The 20,596-nt window shown below is 35.0% G+C and overlaps 1 protein-coding gene across 1 annotated transcript in view; it reads left to right on the top strand.

Annotated features, from left to right (window-relative positions):
• LOC138333091 (NBAS subunit of NRZ tethering complex-like) overlaps window positions 1–20,596 on the top strand; it is a 50,390-nt gene that overhangs the window by 14,135 nt on the left and 15,659 nt on the right. The window contains exons 19-42 of the mRNA XM_069281223.1: window positions 215–293; window positions 668–772; window positions 1,173–1,237; window positions 2,682–2,753; window positions 3,248–3,322; window positions 4,084–4,158; window positions 4,415–4,544; window positions 4,838–4,972; window positions 5,425–5,598; window positions 6,111–6,184; window positions 6,551–6,619; window positions 7,468–7,524; window positions 7,739–7,802; window positions 8,180–8,238; window positions 9,390–9,492; window positions 10,082–10,424; window positions 11,339–11,418; window positions 11,727–11,822; window positions 12,060–12,181; window positions 12,759–12,846; window positions 13,255–13,578; window positions 14,699–14,822; window positions 15,129–15,205; window positions 15,764–16,064. Of these exons, the coding sequence (XP_069137324.1) occupies window positions 215–293; window positions 668–772; window positions 1,173–1,237; window positions 2,682–2,753; window positions 3,248–3,322; window positions 4,084–4,158; window positions 4,415–4,544; window positions 4,838–4,972; window positions 5,425–5,598; window positions 6,111–6,184; window positions 6,551–6,619; window positions 7,468–7,524; window positions 7,739–7,802; window positions 8,180–8,238; window positions 9,390–9,492; window positions 10,082–10,424; window positions 11,339–11,418; window positions 11,727–11,822; window positions 12,060–12,181; window positions 12,759–12,846; window positions 13,255–13,578; window positions 14,699–14,822; window positions 15,129–15,205; window positions 15,764–16,064 (2,891 nt within the window). The remainder of the gene's footprint in view (window positions 1–214; window positions 294–667; window positions 773–1,172; window positions 1,238–2,681; window positions 2,754–3,247; window positions 3,323–4,083; window positions 4,159–4,414; window positions 4,545–4,837; window positions 4,973–5,424; window positions 5,599–6,110; window positions 6,185–6,550; window positions 6,620–7,467; window positions 7,525–7,738; window positions 7,803–8,179; window positions 8,239–9,389; window positions 9,493–10,081; window positions 10,425–11,338; window positions 11,419–11,726; window positions 11,823–12,059; window positions 12,182–12,758; window positions 12,847–13,254; window positions 13,579–14,698; window positions 14,823–15,128; window positions 15,206–15,763; window positions 16,065–20,596) is intronic.

Below are 20,596 nucleotides of genomic sequence, written 5' to 3'. Positions count from 1 at the left end.
TTCCAATGAAAATTATTTCAAATTTCCAAAAATTGTCGGTAACAGTGAATTCTGTTCCTAATTCAGTCATAAAAAGCACTGAATATTGGAAATTGTCATCTTTATTAAAAATTTGAATTACTACTGGAACAGTTCTGAAGATTCTGATTACGAATAGTTACTTGAAGATTTTGTTCGCTTCTTTTTAATTTCCCATTTTGCTTCACTGTTTCAGTTTAAACTTGGAGCAAAAGGAGTTGTGCAGGGTTCGCTTTAAGATTCTCCAGTACCTTGATAGACTTAAAACATATGAGGTAAGACCGGCAATTATTTTCTTTAAAATTAGTCCAATATCTATTATCATTATCTTTGTCATCTGCAAACATTGACTTAAGAAAAGTTCAGTTTTTTTCCCCCTGATTTATTCATATAAAACTACATGTAGCTTCTTTGAATTTGAGACGTGTAAACATCTAGAAAATGCAATTTTGCATAATAATTGATAAAAATTTGACTTTTTTTTTGTTTTTGTTTTTTTTTTAATCAGTTTTTGTGGTGCTGATTGATTACAAAGGAGATTCAGTTCCAGAATGTAATGACAATTATGCTAATTAAATACGTCCCTCATGTTGTGGATTGACTTGCAGCATTTGTGATGACAGTGGTCTTTACACTCTATCTGTTACAGCTTATACTCGGCGGAGAAGTGGCTGCCGTGTCTAGGTTCAATGACAAATTTTTCCAGAAATTCCGGGCCCAGAATATTGTTGAGGCTGCGGTAACTTACGCTAGGGTAAGTGCCATAGTAGCTATGCTGTGATTTTGGTGTATGATTAGTTAGGTATTTATTCATTGTTGAATTGATGCGTATGATCCCATAGAGAATAGGGCCACTGGTTTGTATATTGTCAGTATAATGTGACTGGATGAAATGTGCAGTCCAAAATTTTTTACAGCATGCTTCAGTGAGCATTTTAAAAATGGCAAGAGTTCAACAATTACAAGCAGACACAACACAAATATACCACAGCCTTCGAAAAACATGCAGACATTTACACACACACCATTGTACACAGGCAAGAGGAGACCATCCTTAAATGGCCATGAGTGATAAAAAATTCAGAAAATCACACTATGCTAATAAGTACATAGTTTATTGACCCCATTTTAATTCTTGTGTTCTATTTCTGCAGCAAGGTGACTGGAGAGCCTTAGAGAACCTTTTTGTCTACCATGGCGAGACCCTAAAACCTCACAGGTAAGGAAAACTCAGAATGTTAGACCCTAAAACCTCACATTTAAGGAAAAATCAGAATGTAAGATCCTAAAACCTCACAGGTAAGGAAAACCCACAATGTAAGATCCTAAAACATTACAGGTAAGAAAAACCTAGAATGTAAGACCCTGACAAGTAAGAAAAAGCCAGAATGTAAGACCCTTAAACCTCACAGGTAAGGAAAACTCAGAATGTAAGATCCTAAAACATTACAGGTAAGAAAAACCTAGAATGTAAGACCCTGACAAGTAAGAAAAATCAGAATGTAAGATCCTAAAACCTCACAGGTAAGGAAAACCCACAATGTAAGACCCTAAAACCTCACAGGTAAGGAAAACCCACAATGTAAGATCCTAAAACATTACAGGTAAGAAAAACCTAGAATGTAAGACCCTGACAAGTAAGAAAAAGCCAGAATGTAAGACCCTTAAACCTCACAGGTAAGGAAAACTCAGAATGTTAGACCCTACAAACCTCACAGGTAAGAAAAACCAAGAAAGTAAGATCTTAAAACCTCACAGGTAAGAAAAACCCAGAATGTAAGACCCTTAAACCTCACAGGTAAGGAAAACTCAGAATGTTAGACCCTACAAACCTCACAGGTAAGAAAAACCCAGAATGTAAGATCTTAAAACCTCACAGGTAAGAAAAACCTAGAATGTAAGACCCTGACAAGTAAGAAAAACCCAGAATGTAAGACCCTTAAACCTCACAGGTAAGGAAAACTCAGAATGTTAGACCCTAAAACCTCACAGGTAAGGAAAAATCAGAATGTAAGATCCTAAAACCTCACAGGTAAGGAAAACCCACAATGTAAGACCCTAAAACCTCACAGGTAAGGAAAAATCAGAATGTAAGATCCTAAAACATTACAGGTAAGAAAAACCTAGAATGTAAGACCCTGACAAGTAAGAAAAACCCAGAATGTAAGACCCTTAAACCTCACAGGTAAGGAAAACTCAGAATATTAGACCCTAAAACCTCACAGGTAAGGAAAACTCAGAATAGAATATCCTAAAACCTCACAGGTAATGAAAACCCACAATGTAAGATCCTAAAACCTCACAGTCATATAAACACAACTGTTACTGTAAAATTAAAGACCCTACTAAATGTGATGAAATCTTTTTATTATCATGATAGAAAAATAACTATCATTCAATTGATTTGTATAGAATAAGACCTAAAGTCTCCTCAACAAAAATGTTGATGGCCACCACAACTGAGAAGGGGATTTAACTCTCCCATAAATCAATGCCCACATGTAATCACTACAACCTCTATTTAGGGTCACATTAGATTTTCTGTCCTTACAATTAGGAGAAATAGTGTTTATATAACAGGGCGAAACTTGATAGGATTGAAGAAATCTAATAATCATTTAGCAGTGAGTAAGATTAACTTTTGTCTGTAATTTTGTTTACAGACTTGCTATCTTGTCCAATTTCCCTGAAACAACTTGTCCAACAGAGTACAGAGAGTTATTACCAGAAGTTGTGTGAGTATTGACCACCATTCTTATAAATTGCAAAAGTCAGACATACAAACATTAAAGGCTGTGAAATACATGCACAGCAAGCATTTCTTCATATCAAACATTAAAAATTTAGCTTTTTCATTTCCTCTTCTAATCAAATATGTGTACAAAATTTGTACTGTAAGTGATACCTGTGATGTATGCAATTCATGTATGCATTAAAAAATTGTGAAGTTATTGAAATTTTAATGAAAACAAGTATTAAACTATAATATAATAAATCGTATATTCTGTCTTTGCAAATTACAGAGTTAGATCCCTTGCGGGAAGCTTTCAATTATTTTATGAACAAAACTTGCAAGTTTTTCTCTGATTAAAAATATGACATTACACTCATGGACACTCGGCATTACAATGAATTCCTACTGGAAAGCGCATATAAACCTTTAATATGCAATGATAGAATACCGAATGATTAGCGGTATAGAGATGATTGATGATTTTCTCTCCCACAGCGATAATAGTGGTGTACTCCCTCTGGAGGAGAGTAACTGGCGGGACACGGACTGGTGCGAGACACAACAGTGCAGGTAAAGACTGAAACGGGTGGTCCTAAAAACAGGGACTCAACCTATCAGGGGTACACGGCACTTACAGACTTAGAGAATTGGGGGGGTCTTAAAGGGACAGGGACCTCAACCTCTCTGTATGTATGTGGAAGGGGGACTGTTCTTGGCTAGTTAAGTCACCCAACTTATTTGATTGATAATTGTCTTGGAATGATGTTATCCGTAATTATATCAAAAATGATTTATTGTCCAACATTATTTTTAAAATAGTTTCTTATCAACGGTAGTGCATGAAAATGTCCTTTATCACATCCTAAAGCTTGGGCCAAGACCTGTAAGGTATTATTGTATGTTTTGTTTGCCAATCTTCTCTATTAAAAGTCTTACACTGAGAATAATTACCAAACATGTTTTGTTTTTGCGGACATTGCTTGACAGTATTTTAGTAAGAAGGGGCATTTGTCTTTAGGATCTTTTGACCAAGAGGGTTTTTGTATGGACAGGCTTTTGTTCTAGGGGCTTATATTTTGAGGAGCTTTTGTTCGAGAGGCTTATATCTGGAGGGGCCTTTGTCATAGGGGCTTATGTCTGTAGGGGCTATTCTCCAAGGGGCTTATGTCTGTAGGGACTTATGCCCAGAGGTGCCTTTGTCATAGGGCTTATGTCTAGAAGGACTTTTTTCCCAGGGGCTTATATCTGGAGGGGCTTTTTTCTAGAGGCTTATGTCTGGAGGGGCTTTTGTCCTAAACTCAAGTTATTCAGTCCTATGATGTTCATTACAGGAGCATGGTGGAGCCTTTACAGGTAGACCTGGGAGAATTCCTGTACGAAGACCAGCCAAAGTTGTCCCAGTTCAGGTCAGTACATCTTGTTTAAAACTCCTCACACAACTCAAAATTGAGGTTAATTTAAGGTTTAGAATTTAATGTTTACGATAAAAAGAGACTGATTATAGGAGCTATCTGGGAAATGGACTGATTGGGTTTTGTATCCCATAAAGTTAACAGGTACATACTAGGTTACTGTTAACCAATAATAATTATATTATCACTTTCAATCTAATTTTGCATATTCAAGACAGACTCTGCTAAGATATCTCTTTTTATTGTCCAGGTGTGATGAGATACCTGCTGAGTTACTGACAAGTTGGTACAGGTACCGTGCATTTGAGATAGAGGCCATGTCCTTACAGGTAGAACATGCCATCAACCTTGTCAAACTGGCAGTGGAGCGTGGCGTTCAGGTAAAGATAGCGTCATTATCATAGTAAAACTACAACATTGTGAAATATGTATTTGATATGATTTTATATATTTGGTTTATTTGCAGGTTTTGATGGAATTTTCCATAAATATTTGTTATATACCCCAAAACAAAGTTAGGGGAAGGGGTATACTCTTTTTGAATTACTAGAGGGATTTCAATGAAATTTGGTGGCAATAATTCTTGACAATCGGTGAAATTTTCTATTTAATATTAATGTTTTAATCAAATGTACACACTTGGTAATGTTTGTGTTTTGTTGTTTGATAACAGGGCCTGACTGACCTCCTAGATGATCTCGTAACCATGGAAATGCTGGTATATGATTGTCACATAGAGGACACAGTGACGTTTGAGTCGGTTACAAAAATGGCAGACTACGAGAAACTGGAACTGATCATGTCAAAGGTAGATGGTTTTATTAACAGTGTTGAAAAGTTCAGAGTTTTCCACTGTGTTTTTGCATGAAATTGAATGTATTTTTCAATCATGAATTTCAGAAACTTGTGAAAATTAATCCAAGTGTAAATGTGTCACAAAAAAAATGCAGTAGACTCCTATGAGTCTAAATGGAAAAATTAAATTGTCATAATTTAGTCATTAGGCTTACAACTGTACCATTAGGTCGAAGTATTGAAGTATATATACCAACTCAACATGGCTGTCAAAAGTATGGTTTGCTGTTGATTAGGCCAACCCTCCGGTAAATGCGTCGTAACAAAAGCTTCAAAGTATGACATCCTAATCACCACAGATTTTATGGTAGGACTCAAGCCTCTTCAAATATGCAAAACACTGTAACATACTTTACATACTGAACTTTGTGAAATAATTATTTATTTTTGACCTTTGACGTACAGTCCACTGAGGAGATGTATGTGAAGAACCTACATCGCTGGTTGGTACCATTCCTAATGCAGTGTGAAAGACAAAACCAAGGGGCCTACAACACCCTACTCCGCGACTACATCGTTACCATGGCGAAGACAGACCTCAGCCTCGTTCTCAAGGTGTTTGAGTCTTCCAAAGTCAATGTAAGATTCTTTACCCCTTTATTGCCTCTTAATAATTTAAAAAAAAAAGCGGTTTTAAAAAAATGATGTTAACTGCTTTTCACCAAATGAATTCAATATCTTTACCATCAACATGACATTTCATGTAAATTATGGGGCCTCGGTGGCCATGTGGTTTAGATGACCACAAACTCTCCATCTCTACATGCAAATTGCATGTTGTCACTTTAATTGTCAAATAATTGAAGAAAAACTGATACCGATAGTTTAAAAATTTTAATTGATAATGATTTGATTGAGTCATATAAAACTACAGTACCGTAGTAAAAGCCAGGATATTTTTAGAACCTCTCCAGAATTTTTCTTAGAAAGTTAGGAATTGGAGGTCCTTTTGATAAGATTTGTTGTATCAGATGATGTGTATACAAAAATTTCTGACTTCGTTAATATTTGATGGTAGCATGAGCTCTTCCCCTGGATTTCTAACAAGGATAATTTTGAAAGATTACAATCTACTATATCTTCATCCACAGCTGCCAAATCCTGTGATCAAGTCCCAAGATGACGTCATGTCGATGGCTCTGGAGGCAGTGTACAGTTGTGAGAGGTAGGCTGTGAATTGTGACTAGAAAAAAAATCTGATGTATTGAACCTTCAAAAAAGGTTTTTACTTTGATCAATAACAAGAGCTAGAAAATCCTCCCAAATATATGTTACTTTGATAGTTTTAAAAGATGAGGCTATTGATATTGCACAAAACAGGTTCAATAACAGTAAAACTGTTATAACAAACCTCTGGGGACCTACAAAGTTAATTTGGTATATGCATAGCTTTTTATGCACATATTACAAATATTATAGAAGAGCATTGATAAGGAATGAATATGTTATAAGCATGTTTTGCTGTATTACAATATTATAATGATGGATGTTAAAAATATATCACAGTGATACAATTATATGTATGTTACAGAGATGATCAGCTACAGATACTTCTGTCGATCTTCCAATGTCTACCCAGCAAACAGAAAACAAGTACCAAGTAAGTCATTTATATATCACTTTAAATTCTTTTTCTTTTAAAAAATGTTGAGGTAATTAATAAATGTGATTTAATATACATTTCTATGATTCTGTAACGAGATTAAACCAATATTGTACTGGAATACAGGCTTTAAACTATTATGATTAGTAACATGTTGATATTACAGTGTAATTAATAAATCTTAATTCACAGAATACAAATCTCAAGGAAGTCAGTTAAATTCTTTTCTGATTGGTCAGTCAATGGTTGTATAATTTTATAAATCTCCTGTCAATGATTGGTTGATTATTTAGTTGTGCATCTTTTTCTAATTGGTCAATGATTGTTTGTAGATTTCTGATTGGTCAATCATTGATTGTAAGATTCTGATTGGTCAATCATTGATTGTAAGATTCTGATTGGTCAATTGTTTGTTGTATCAGATTCTTACTTCTGCCATCCTTACATGCTGTTAATAGGAAATTGATTAATATCAAACAAACAAACAAACAAATTATCTTATCTTTTATGGAAACATGGATTTGTGAAATATTAAAATATTAACAGTGTCGTGGACATATTTGATCCATATAATCATACGACTCTGAATTTAAAAGTACCCCATGATGAACTGTATTTTGTATTACAGACATGGTTGTGATGAGTTATGGTTATTTGATACAGTGTAACCTGTCTAGACTGGATGTCACCAGGGCCAGCATATTTTGCTAATATAGCCAGGTTTCTGGAATATACGTTTTTTAATTGGTGAAAATTAAGAAGGAAAATAACATAAAATTACTCAAGGATCTGGATTAGACGAGAACTAATTTTGTCAAGTTATAATGGATTTTGTTGATTTGTAGAACACAGGAGACTCAGAGCCTCTTTAGTCAGGTTGAAAAACTGAAACAACATCTAAGGTAGGTCCTCATAGTAAATGTGAGGGACATACTAACTTTATCAGGTTAAAAGATGAACTGTTTCAGAATTAATGCTTGAGATTAATTATTAAATTCAAAGGCAGTAAAAAGTTGAAATTATTCCACTTAAAAAAAAATCTTGAAAATGCAAACTTAAGATATTGAATTTGTTGAAATGTTTTTTTGTAAATTCATACATTTTTTCCTTGTTCAGTGCGGCTAAGATCCTTGAGAATCATGGTGTGATGAAACCTTTGCACTATTTGAAGGAAACAGAGGTAAGATATCAAGGCAAATAATCTCGTATATGTAATTTTTATCATATCTTTTCCATGCATATAATATGTACATAAAATAGTAACGATTATTATAATAATATAAAAATTAATGTATTTTCCATTCTTAAGATTATTTCCTAAGTCTTAAAATTTGATTTACAGCAGCTATCGCTATTATATATACCATAATACTTTTCATTCAGTAGTTATTCTGGGTATGCAAGACTATTTCTTGGCCATATTTTGGAAAACCTTGTGCATACCCGAGTAACTCATTCACCCCTAAAAATTTATAATGGACTGTTCCAGTCTTTGAATCAGAATAGTCCAAATATGTCTCTAGGTGTTAATGTATAAATCCTTTCCATCTGTTCCAGGCTGATGATGAAGAAGCCAGGAACCTGATGATTAGGTTGACAAGAAATGCTGGGAAAAGGTAGATACTATTTATAGCACTTTAAAGGGACAATTCATTCTACGAGAACATTAAAATTTGTATATATATCGGAAAACCCCCAGTTCTAATGCAAATTAGATCAGTCGGTTTTACTGTGATATGTCAGAAAATCCCATGGTGGTGAAATGCGTGTGAAATATTCAAACTCACTCGCTGTCCGCCATTACACATTGTGGTCGAATATCTTGTATGCCGAACCCAGTCCCTTGCTCGTAGAGTAATGCTACTTTTGTCTAGAACAGCTCAAATTGCTCTGACAGAAGTGTGTTTACCTTATTAGGTGAATTGTCTTGCCTAAAAAAATCATTATATCACCTCCACAGTGGTTATGTAGTTCATTTGTTTAACGTGCGTGACCTTGGCTCGGATATTGGTACAGCGTACATATTGTACCTGCTTAATCGTATTGATCAACGATTTGTAATTACAACGGTATCAATTAAAATACTAAACAATGACGTGGAATTTGTCAATATCTTATGTTATATGTTTCATAAGAAATGTAGAACAATACATTTATGCCATATTTTGCTTCTTGGTTATGTAAAAGAATTAGCGTGAGTGAATTGTCCCTTTAAATTTGCAGGGTCAATATTTTTTCACATTTTTTTTATAACTGGCATATTCGCAGAGGTAAAATTTCGTGTTTCACTATTTCCTAGAATTCTTTTAACTTCATTTCTAAGGTACATAATGAATTTCTGAATATTTGTTTGGCGTTTAGAACTTGTGGATTTCAGAGAAAAAATATTCATATAGCAAAAATACACCATTGGTGAAAATTTAACACTATAAATTATGGCTGTATTGGGTAAAATACATGTTATCCACTCTGCATTCAAATGAATTGGAATGTGTATTGAAATATCCATGTCTATCCCATCTCATTTCATCCATTCAGACTTGGCCTTGTGAAACCGGCAGTTTATTTCAATTTCTCGCTAATACTAAATGACATGTTTGTATGATAAAAATAGCCAATCTGCATACCTGTTTATCATGCTGTTTCAAAATAGGTGGATTCTTTTTATAGCAATATAATCTGAAAAATCTTATCAAAATTGATTAAATAAATTAACTAATGTCAAAACACTTTTGAATCATCAAGATGTTATTTGAATTTTATTCAGAGAAAAGCCCCTAGACCAAAAGGAATGGAGAAGTCTACATGAGGATGTGCTGAATCTACAGAAGGAGGTCTACAAGTGTCTGTCAGCTGGCCTGTGTCACGAGGTAGGGGGAAAGATGGGATCAAGAAATTTAGATATGGTCAAAAGATTTTTATGCTCCTTCCTCTAAATTGAGCAATATATAAGATGTCATGGTCATGTCCTGTCCATACTGTTCATAGAGAGATATGCACATTGATGTCATACAAACATTATTATTAATAATCGTCTTGATAAATAAGTGGTATTGTATACCATGAAAAAAGTGACCAAATTGTTGACACCATTCATCAACCCATCACTTATTAAAACCAAGATATATCATATACATCATACTTATCTCAAGATTTTGATTTAAGGTTATCATATTCACAAATTTTCTGGTTGAGAATATTACCAGATTCCAATTGCATATTGCACACCTTCCTCTGACTAGTTTTCACTTCTAGTGTCTTGAAATATGATTAAGTTGTAGAGAGAATATTAAAGCATTGAACGTCTTTCAGTTGGCATAGCTTATAAGAACAAAGGCAAATTCCATGAAGCGGGCTATATGGGCTATGCTAAGGTAACATAGTGGGACTGCAGTGAAAATGTAAATATTAAGAAATGACATCAATTGAATAATTATTGTATTTCTCTTTTTTCACCAGATTTTTACTGAGAGTGTCCTGTGCTCCAGCCGTCGTGAGAACATTACAATGGCCGGGGACCTGATGGAACGGGAGAGTTCGGAATGTGAACAGTTAGCACGCCCCGGAATTCATCAACATCACAAAGTCCCATATGAAAGAGCAGTTGAGCTTGTGATCTCTGCTGCAAGGGAATACTTCAACTCCTCAGCGAATCTGATGGACCCATGCATGGATCTGTCTCGAGCTTGTCTCAATCTCATCCGCGAAACACCTCTTCCTTCCTCCATTCAAGAAGAGCTGGATCTGATTGGCTCCTTGGCGCTACTGGATGATTTCAGTGTATCTGTGTTACCTTTACAAGGTAAGATTCACCCCTGAAGACACATTTAGGCTCTACTTAATCAAAGAATAGACCAGTACATTATAAAATTCAGGGATGAATAAAGTTAAAGGGACAATTCAATCAGGCTAATTCTTTTACATAACCAAAAAGCAAATATGGCATAAATGTATTGTTCAACATTTCTTATGAAACATATAACATAACATATTGACAAATTCTACATCATTGATTAGTATTTTAATTGATACCGTTGTAATTACAAATCGTTGATCAATACGATTAAGCAAGTACATTATGTACGCTGTACCCATACACTAGCCAAAGTCACGCACGTTAAACAAATGAACTACATAACCACTGAGGAGGTGATAAATGATTTTTTAGGCAAGACAATTCACCTAATAAGGTAATCACACTGCTGTCAGAGCGATTTTAGTAGTTCTAGACAAAAGTTGCATTACTTTACGAGCAAGGGACAGGGTTCGGCATACAAGATGTTCGACCACCATGTGTAATGGTGGACAGCAAGCAAGTTTGAACATTTCACACGCATTTCACCACCATGGGCTTTTCTGGCATATCACAGTAAAACCGACTGATCTAATTTTTATAAGAACTGGGTTTTTCCGATATATGTACAAATTTTAATGTTCTCTTAGACTGAATTGTCCCTTTAAAAAGCGAAACACAATAAAATATCTTTATAACAAACAAGATGTCTGTGCAAAGTACATTGTATGATTTGTGATGTTGTTTTATTACTCATTTCTAAACTATTTATACTCTTACCATGAAGAGGGAAGAGAAGCATACAGCATTAAATATTAAAAAATGTACCATCTTCATCTAATATAGAGCAGTGAGCTAAGATATATATATATCTTTAAGATAATTTTAGTATATTCTCAATGGTATTTTACATTTAATTACAGTTAGACTGAGTGATAATCGTCTGGATCTCCTCCGGCAAGCTGTGAATACTAAACCTACCTCTTTCCGACAGAGACAAAAGGTGTGTGCTAGTTATATATTAATGATAGAAATTTAGAAGATCAAAGATATAAATACAGATAAAAATTATGTAGATAATAGTATTAGAAAATAACAAAGTTTTTAATTCTTTTCATAAGAAAAAGAGATAGTTGATAAACAAACTTCATGTATTCATATTAACCCAATTCCAAAATCTGCAGTAACTTCCACGGAATTTGTTTTGTATAGAAACACCTACTGTGATAGTACTGTATAATAATATACTACTACAGAGCTCCCGATTCCCTGATAAAAGTCTTAAGTGTTGTTTGTTTGTGTTGTTGACAGTTGCTGAGGCTGGGACATCTCCTGCGAGTGAGTGGAGATGACCGGCCACTTCGGGAAGGTCAAGTGTTACATCTTATAGCTGAGGCTGCTGTTAAGGTATATAAGGGCAAGATTCACCATAATGGTCTGATGGCTGGGGTCAATGGTTAATAATGAAGGGATGGTTCTTTAGTACAGATTTAAAGTTAAGCCTACATTTTATCTTTACTATTGTTAATTTTATCTTGCCCACACTAATGTGGCGAGTTGGGAAGAAAAATGGAGAAAATCTATATGCCATGAAGTCACTTTTACATGGATTTTGATACAACGTTTTATATATTGATATGACAGGGGGAAGACTTCCTGTTTGCTTTTGAAGTGTGCGAAGACCTGATGAGTCAGTGTTACGGAGGTGCTTGGAATATCTGTGTAGATCTTGCCTGGCAGGAGAAGTTTACTGACATGGCTGCTAAGTAAGTAGTGGTCAAATCTGTGACATACATTATACAAATTACATTTAGAGATACCTTATTATGATTTACTTGTGTTGACTGAAAAAATTAGAAGTTACCAGAAGAATTACCTAATTTGTTGATAGTGAATGTTTCACAGGAAAAGCTCTGAACTCTTACTAAAAGGCACAATTTGTGTTTCTTTATAAAATTCTGTTTGTTTATCCAACACAATTCTATATTTGCACATTACAGAATTACCTCCCTTGCAGGTAGGTATTGATTGTGACATCAAAAATTTGCGAGTGTAACCTCATACTTTCAGAGAAAATGACATGAGTATTGCTTACAAAATAATGACATCACAATTGATACATGTATGCACAAGGGAGGTAGCTCTGTAATATGAAAAGATGCAATAGTGCTCTTGAATTCAGCTTGGAGAAAGTTTGAAAAATATTGAAAAAAAATTAATACTGTCTTGTCATATGAAAAAATATTGAAAATAAATTAATACTGTCTTGTCATATGAAAAAATATTGAAAATAAATCAATACATGTACTGTCTTGTCATATACCTTTGTTTGGTTCATTTTAGGGCTAAATTATTGTCCTTCTCCGTGACCTACTGTACAGCAGATATGATAGAGCCTATCCTACAGGCTAAAGCTCTACTGGAAACTCAGGTAGGAAAGAAATTTGACCAATAGGCAAAACTTTCACTGAAAACTTACCGGTAAAATTCAGGAGGGAAAAGAATACATACTTGCGGGTAATAGTAATTTTAAAATGTATTCTACAGACAAATGCTTTACTAGATATACAAGTAGCATTTGGAACATTTGTAATAAATTGAAATTGAAATTTAGAGATTTTTAAAGTTAATCTTAGTCATATGTCCAGGTTGACTTTCATGCTATATACTTGTCACAAAAATTTTATATATAGTAAATTTGCTTAAATATGTAAATCAATCAAGTACTGTGTTAGATAAACTAATCAATTGATTGTAATTATTATTGTTAAATAGATATATTTTTTTTACTTATTTTTACCAGAGTTATTAATGTACAATTATAATTTGTATAATACAGATACTCCATCGTTCGCTGAATACCGACGTCCAGGGAGAAATGGGGGAGGACACAGATCAGACCGTGGAGGTTCCTCTATCAGCTAGGGCAGCCCTTACGCAAACCAAAAATATTCTGACGTCGACAACAAAGTCAACCAAAGCTTTGCTGTCGACCATGGCAGATAAAAACTGGTGGCATGGGACGATGAATTACCTCACCAAGTCCTCAAAGCAGTCCACATCCATGTCAGACCGGAGTCATCAGGACGAAAACCAAAACTTTGAAAGACAAGGATGTCATCCGTTTTATAGTGACGCCATTCAAAATGCATATCTGGATCTGGTAAGTTTGCATACAACATGATTTTTATGTTTATATCCCAATCATTTAAGATGCTCCACGTTGACAAATGGTTTTTTAGCTCACCTTGGAAGAGAGTTTGTATAAATTTTGGCTCTGACTACCTGGGGGCAGGAGGGGCGGGATCCAATAGGAGAAATAGAGGCAAATCCTTTAAATCACTACTTGTCATTGAGTTCTATATGGACTGTAACCAAATTTGGCCAGAAACATCCTTGGAGGAAGGGGAACAGAGTTTGTATACATTTTGGCTCTGACCCCCCAGGGGCAGGAGTGGTGGGGCCCAATAGGAGAAATAGAGGTAAATCCTTATAAACGCTACTAGTCATAGAGTTCTGCATGGAATGTAACCAAATTTGGCCAGAAACATCCTTGGGGGAAGGGGAACATTTTGGCTCTGTCCCAACAGGGGCAGGAGGGGTGGGACGAAATAGGGGAAATACAGGTTAAGCCTTTAAATCACTACTAGTCATAGAGTTTTGCATGGAACATAGCCAGAGTCTATATAAATTTTGGCTCTGACTCCTTTGAGCAGATAGAAAAGGTCTCAATAGGGAAATAGAGGTAAATTGTTAATTCCCTTAGAAAAGAAACAATGATCCTGTATTCAGAACATTACTTGGCATTACAATAACCAGGGGAGCGATACAGGCTCTCTGGGCCTCTTGGTTTTTTTCTATCAAAAACAGGAGCAGACAAATAAGTTTTCTTCTTCAGTTACAAAAGTTACTGACTTTACACCATTACCACTATTGAATAGATTGAGCTTTTAATTTTATTTCAAGTTAAAAATATTAAAAATAATTTATTGCATCCTGGAAAAAAGCTGTGTCACTATATGTCCTATATGGAATGAAGTACAAAATGTGCATGTACCAAAAGCAAAATAAATTATTTCAAATTATTTTTTGTGTTACTTAGACAAATATATACATGATTAAACACTGGTTATTGTTCAAATAATTAGTATCATTTATGCTCTTTCGGTGGTGGAGCATTAATTTTATGGTTTTATTGAAAAATATATGATAAAGTCTTAAAATGTGTTTTATTTTATAAAAATGAAAATTGATAAAGAATATTAAATAAATTTTTGGTTTAGAGTGCTATCGACTATCAGCGATGTCAGGCTGATGAAGACCTCAGTACAGAGATGAGTCTACTTAGGGCAGTGTATTTAGAGGAAATGCTGACTGAGGGAGAAAAAACACAATCCACTTCACAGGGTAGGTAATGAAAATATTTGTTATCTGGAACTGCCATATCATAATAGCAATACAAAAATGAATTACATATATACATTTTCAATTACTTTCAAAGCTTTGGACAGCAAATTCAATTAAAAGATTCATACTGACAATCATGCAGTCATTGTGCAATTATTTGGAAAACATTTAAGTTCTTATTCAAGCTATCTTGCAAAATTACATGAAAATTTGTATCTCTCAAAAATAAAATTATATGAATACTGAATATCAGAATGTTGTTATTTTCCTACTGGTGATCATAAATGTACCTTTTTCTACTAACAGTGCTACTGAAGATAGCCCAGACAAAAATGACAACAGATAGTACTTTGGGGCTAGCATTTCTTCTGGCTCTTCCTCAAGTAAGTATGTCTCAATGGGATGAAAAACATGACAACATCTCTGAGGATCTACTGTTTAAAGTATTCAAAGGCAATATCAACATGGTTTAAATTTCTTATTGATTAAAATGACATTATGAAATTATTCAAGAAAATTTCATGGTCCAAAACTTGTAGATTAGGATGGTTGACTGGCATTTTTGGTGGAATTTGTCAGAGAGTATTGGTATGATTTTCCAATGCATCAACTTCAAGATACCAATACAACGTTGGTGAAGTATGATTTACAGTTAATTAGTTCCAGCATCTGGTGATTGTGATGTCATGTGTGTAGACATGGTTTTTGTGACTCGCAATCACCAGACGGTGGGACTAATTGATGGTACCATAATCATACTTTACTCGTGTGGCTTTGGTATAGTTTAGTTTTAATTGAGATTAGGGCCGGTAACTGCCTGACCACCTATTTTTCGAGAAACTTTGGTTACCTCCCACATTTAAGACTTTCTTACTGTAGAATGATATATAGTTATATCACCGATTATTTGACCATGGTTGTGATGGTTTTTTTCCACACAGGAGATAACGGACCACGACCATTTTGCTGACTTCCCCTTCACCACGATGTCCCTACAGATGGCGCTGTACTACTTTGCCCTACAAATCTACTCAGCGGTACGACCTACCTTTGACCCTGAGCTAGGTCTGTTGTACCAGTATCCACCAGTCAGATTAATAGAAAAGGTCCGGACGTACGTCAGCAGGACTGACGTAGCTAAACAGCCAGAGGAGATCGCCCAACTAGTCCAAAACTTTAAACAATATCAGGAATTTCTGGAGGACTCTATTCAAGCTAAACAACTGAAGAAGCTAGATAGAGGTAATGTGTATTATATAACATTAGATGTAAAATACGAGGGATATTCCAAAATTATTGTTACTTTGGTGATTTCTCTTTGATAGAAGTAATTCTGATCATTTTACTTTGCCCTGTCCCTCAAAGTACTCCCCCTCTGCATTTATGCATCGTTTCAACCGATCGATCCACTTTTGGAAACAGTTTTCGTACTCTTGAATTGGTATACTCATAAGATACTGGTAAATGGCAGAGCCAAGGGCATTTCTTGATTTATATTTTGTTCCAGACTGGTGAAATTTTAGTTTGGGGAACAAGAAAAAGTCACAGGGGGCCAGGTCTGGTGAATATGCAGGGTGGGGGAGGACAGTGACCTTTTCTGCCTTCAAAAACTCCGTTACAATGCACGCCTTGTGTGCTGGCGCATTATCATGTAAGAGCCTGAGGTACTTCAAACCTGTCTGTGGGCGGCGGCGTTTGTAGACTTTCTTAAGATTATCGAAGTACAACGTCTCTATAATACTTCGCTGTGACAGTTTTGCCTTTTGGAATAGGGATTTGAATGATTGGACCCTTGTTGTCAAAGAATATGACATACAAAACCTTCCTCACGGTGCGTATTCTTTTAGCAATGCTAGGGCGCCTGGCGTTTTTGCTTGCCCAGATTCGATTAAAGCATTTTCTTTTGGGTTCGAAAAAATACACCCATGTTTCATCACCTGTGACCAAATTATCAAAAGCCTTTTTGCTGTATTTTGGGTATTTCTTCAATAAGGATTTGGCCTTGTCAACCCGGTGTACCATACTACACCGGGACCTCTTTTGGTTGTCAGTTAGTAAATGGGGTATCCACCTGGCATTGATCTTGCCCAGCTTAAGATGTTTCTTTAAAATGCAATGAATATGTGCTAAAGACAAGCCTGTCATTTTACTTAACTGTCGGACAGTGTACCTTGCATCTTTTTCAAGGATTTGCCGAATTAGTTCAATGTTATGCTTTGTTGTTGTTGTTGCAGGGCGACCTATGTGGGCAGCATCTTTAAGCTGCTGGTGTCCCGACTTAAATCGAGCAACCCACCTACAAATAGTCATATATGACTTATATATATATTTCCATATATATCACACACCTCACGATGAATATCCACCGGCTTTAAGCCAAGTAGAGACCTACCTTTGATATAGGCCCTTATTTCAATTACGTTTTCAACTCTCTTGCCAACCATATTTGTATAGAGTGTAACGAGTGCACTACAAAACAATGTACACAGCACCAAGGTCAGTGTAATTGTGAGCGAGATATTTACCTATATCACGCTTCAGATATCACGCTATCGCCACGAGGTACTTTTAAGCCCATTTAGCACAATTTCCACGAGATATTGCGCAAGTAACATTAATTTCTGAACATCCCTCGTAGGTGTGATTTTAATGAAAATCAAAATTTTCATGTTGGAATGAACATTATTCCATTCTGCCAAACATCAGAAACTTGTTTTCTTACCTTGGTAGAGCATGAACTAAACCATACTTGATACAGAGTACTTCATAGGTCTCTGCTAAACTTGACATTGATTTTTTATGGAGGCGTGTGTAATACACGCCTGCCATTATGGAATCACTTTGGTTTTCAATGGTCACCGGAACACTATACCTTGGTAATCCTATCGACAGTTTCTGGAACTACGGGAGATAACTTTACACTGTGTATTGTAGCGTACGTTGTGTATTGTACAGCAGTCTATACTAACTGTCAGAGGTTCTTCGTTTATCACATATGTTTCAGTCACATTCATGTTTCAGTCACATTCATGTTTCAGTCACATTCATGTTTCGGTCACATTATAATTTCCCACTTAATTAATTCAGACTTATTTTCAATGTTACAGTAAGGCATTAATTATTCTCACCGAAAGTGTGTCTCAATATCGATACTTCTATACTAGTGAGTACGCTGCATCTGTTAGCCTTACTAACCTACGGCAGACTAACTTACAAACCGCGAATCTAACAGTAATTGCATATAAACTTGTTTGTTAGTAAAAATAATCCAACTGACAATAAATGCCTTTTCAATTACGGGTATTTAATCGAATATTGCTAGGCCTTTCCACTAATATTTTACAAAAATGAACTAGAATTCCCCAAAACTGACGAACATGTCAGCAAGAACAGTCCGTACAAAGGGAGACAACTGTTATAAACTCTGCCGACGCACTACCATGCAGAGTGTTACTATATAAAACTCAGAATAAATTAACCGAGAAAATCACACATGTGTTCACTGCTTCCTGTCATGTTACCGGGGACGCCATCATGGCTTCTGCTGTTGATATCACGGCATATATTTGTAATTGTAAGTGCGATGTCACGATATTTAAATATCACAGGCCTAAAAGGATATAATATGACAATGATTTAGACGATGTTTTATTCAATTTGACCAAACGAAAATCTGACGTTCATGAAGAACGGCGTGGTCCCGTACTATCGCCATTACCTGACGCCGTGTTGGTCCTTGAATGGCTGGCGAGTTTACAGCCGTGAGTGTTGATAATTTTGTTAAAAACTGTTATCAAAACTTCAATAAACCTTTAATATACTTCATTTAAAGTTGATAAGATTATTTTCGTGCATTTTTCAACGACAAATAATGTACTAACATCCTACAATAAACACACTACTCGGAACGATAGAAAGTGAAAGAAGCGGTTAACGGGCGGTGAACCGGCACGGACAAAGCAGAAATAACAGTGTTTTACAGAACAAATATATTGATGGAGCCACGATACAGACGTTAATTAGTTTGTTTACGATATTTCAGGTAATTTGTGCATATATTATTTTTTAAGTTATAAAAAATCGGCAATATTTTGAGTATTTCCGACCGAGAAAATCGCCCATTTTTTGACATGTAAAACGTTTTTACTAATTTTTGAAGTCCTCATGTCGAATAATATTTGGAAATGATAGCATCACTGTGTAGTTTGATTAATTCTGAAGCAACATTTTTCACAAAACATTTCTCAAAAATAAACATAAAAGTAAATAAATCCAACTTTAAAAAAAGTATTATCAATCCAGACTGAAAACTTCACAAAGTGCCATTGAGATGGTGCATACACTTGACAGATGTTGCAACAATGTTCGATTTGAACATTGTATACTTTCCTAATGGAAGCATGATGATGAAGTCTACTAGTTTGCATGTGGTAAAGGGTTATCTGCTGATGTGTTCACTTGAGAATTGATGTAGATACATGGTATGCTTGAATGTCATATGATTAGTTAAAAGCTTATCCGACTTGAGTCACTTGACCTGTAAATATGTGAAGACAATCACTTGTTTATCTGCAGTTGTGTTCACTTGATAGTTGATGTAGATACCTGGTATTACTTGAATATTATATGATAAGTTAAAATTTTTATCTATCTGAAAGAGTCACTTGATCTGTTAAAACTGTGAAGACAATATCTTGTTTATTTGCAGATGTTGTATATCCTATACAAAGGGATATTCCGTTAAGATATTAATATTCCAATCCAGTTTTAACTTCTGTAAATTAAAATCAGGGGTATCAATGTTTATACCTAATATCCTGAGTTGGGTTAGATGTTTTAATGGAATATCCCCTGGGAGAAAATTGTTGGACATTGATTTCAACTTCACCTTACACTGTTGTTAACATTGACAGATTGACACTGGATTTGGCAATATTTTATTGTTGGGTTCATTAATGGCATGGACGGCCTCCAATGTATGATGTGTGTAACATGCACAGACTGTGCTGTATTTGTTGGGTCTTCTTGTATAGTGGAACTCTTACCCTTTCATTGTGTTACATGTATAATGATATCACTGGAACATGCCGCTGAAGACACCAAACACACCTGGTCACATTAAACTGACAATGAGTCAGCCAGTCGTTCTACTGCCAGTATATGCTGAGCTCAGCAGGACCATAACTACCACTTTCATACACTTTGCCCAGATGGTAGAAAGTTCAAACCATGATTGAAATTTAAAACATGTAAAAACCAACACAAACTTTCAAAAGGATATACATTAGTCTTGCATCATTTTTATTCTATATATCATTATTCATTGTTCATATTTATTTCTCATACAATATTTTCAAGTTCTTTGGAGCATTTATGTTTAACAACCTTATAAGATTAAACATTTCTATTATTTAACCAATTTGCAAATATTTTATCCACATTATCCTATAATAAACAACAGCCATTCTGCGAAAGCACGGAATTTTCAATCTGTTATTTCAATCAATATTGATTGAAAATAACATGAACATGAACTATTACCTCTATTATGATCTATCTTTAATATTTCAATATATCATTACCCTGTCTAGAATCTGAGCTACGCCTCCTTCAGTACTTTCAGTACTTTGATTTTTATCATAATGATTAAGTAATAGCTTTAAATTTTGCTAAAGTTCAACTGATTTTAGGAAATAGAGCTTGGACTAGGTCTGTACCAATGTAACTTGAAAAATTAGACTATAATTCCATTCCACTATGATGCTCTACAATAT

Source organism: Argopecten irradians, chromosome 10, assembly GCF_041381155.1.
Source record: "Argopecten irradians isolate NY chromosome 10, Ai_NY, whole genome shotgun sequence".
Taxonomy (NCBI): Eukaryota; Metazoa; Mollusca; class Bivalvia; order Pectinida; family Pectinidae; genus Argopecten; species Argopecten irradians.
Note: the sequence above shows the minus strand (reverse complement) of the source record. Positions and strands in the feature narration are given on the sequence as shown.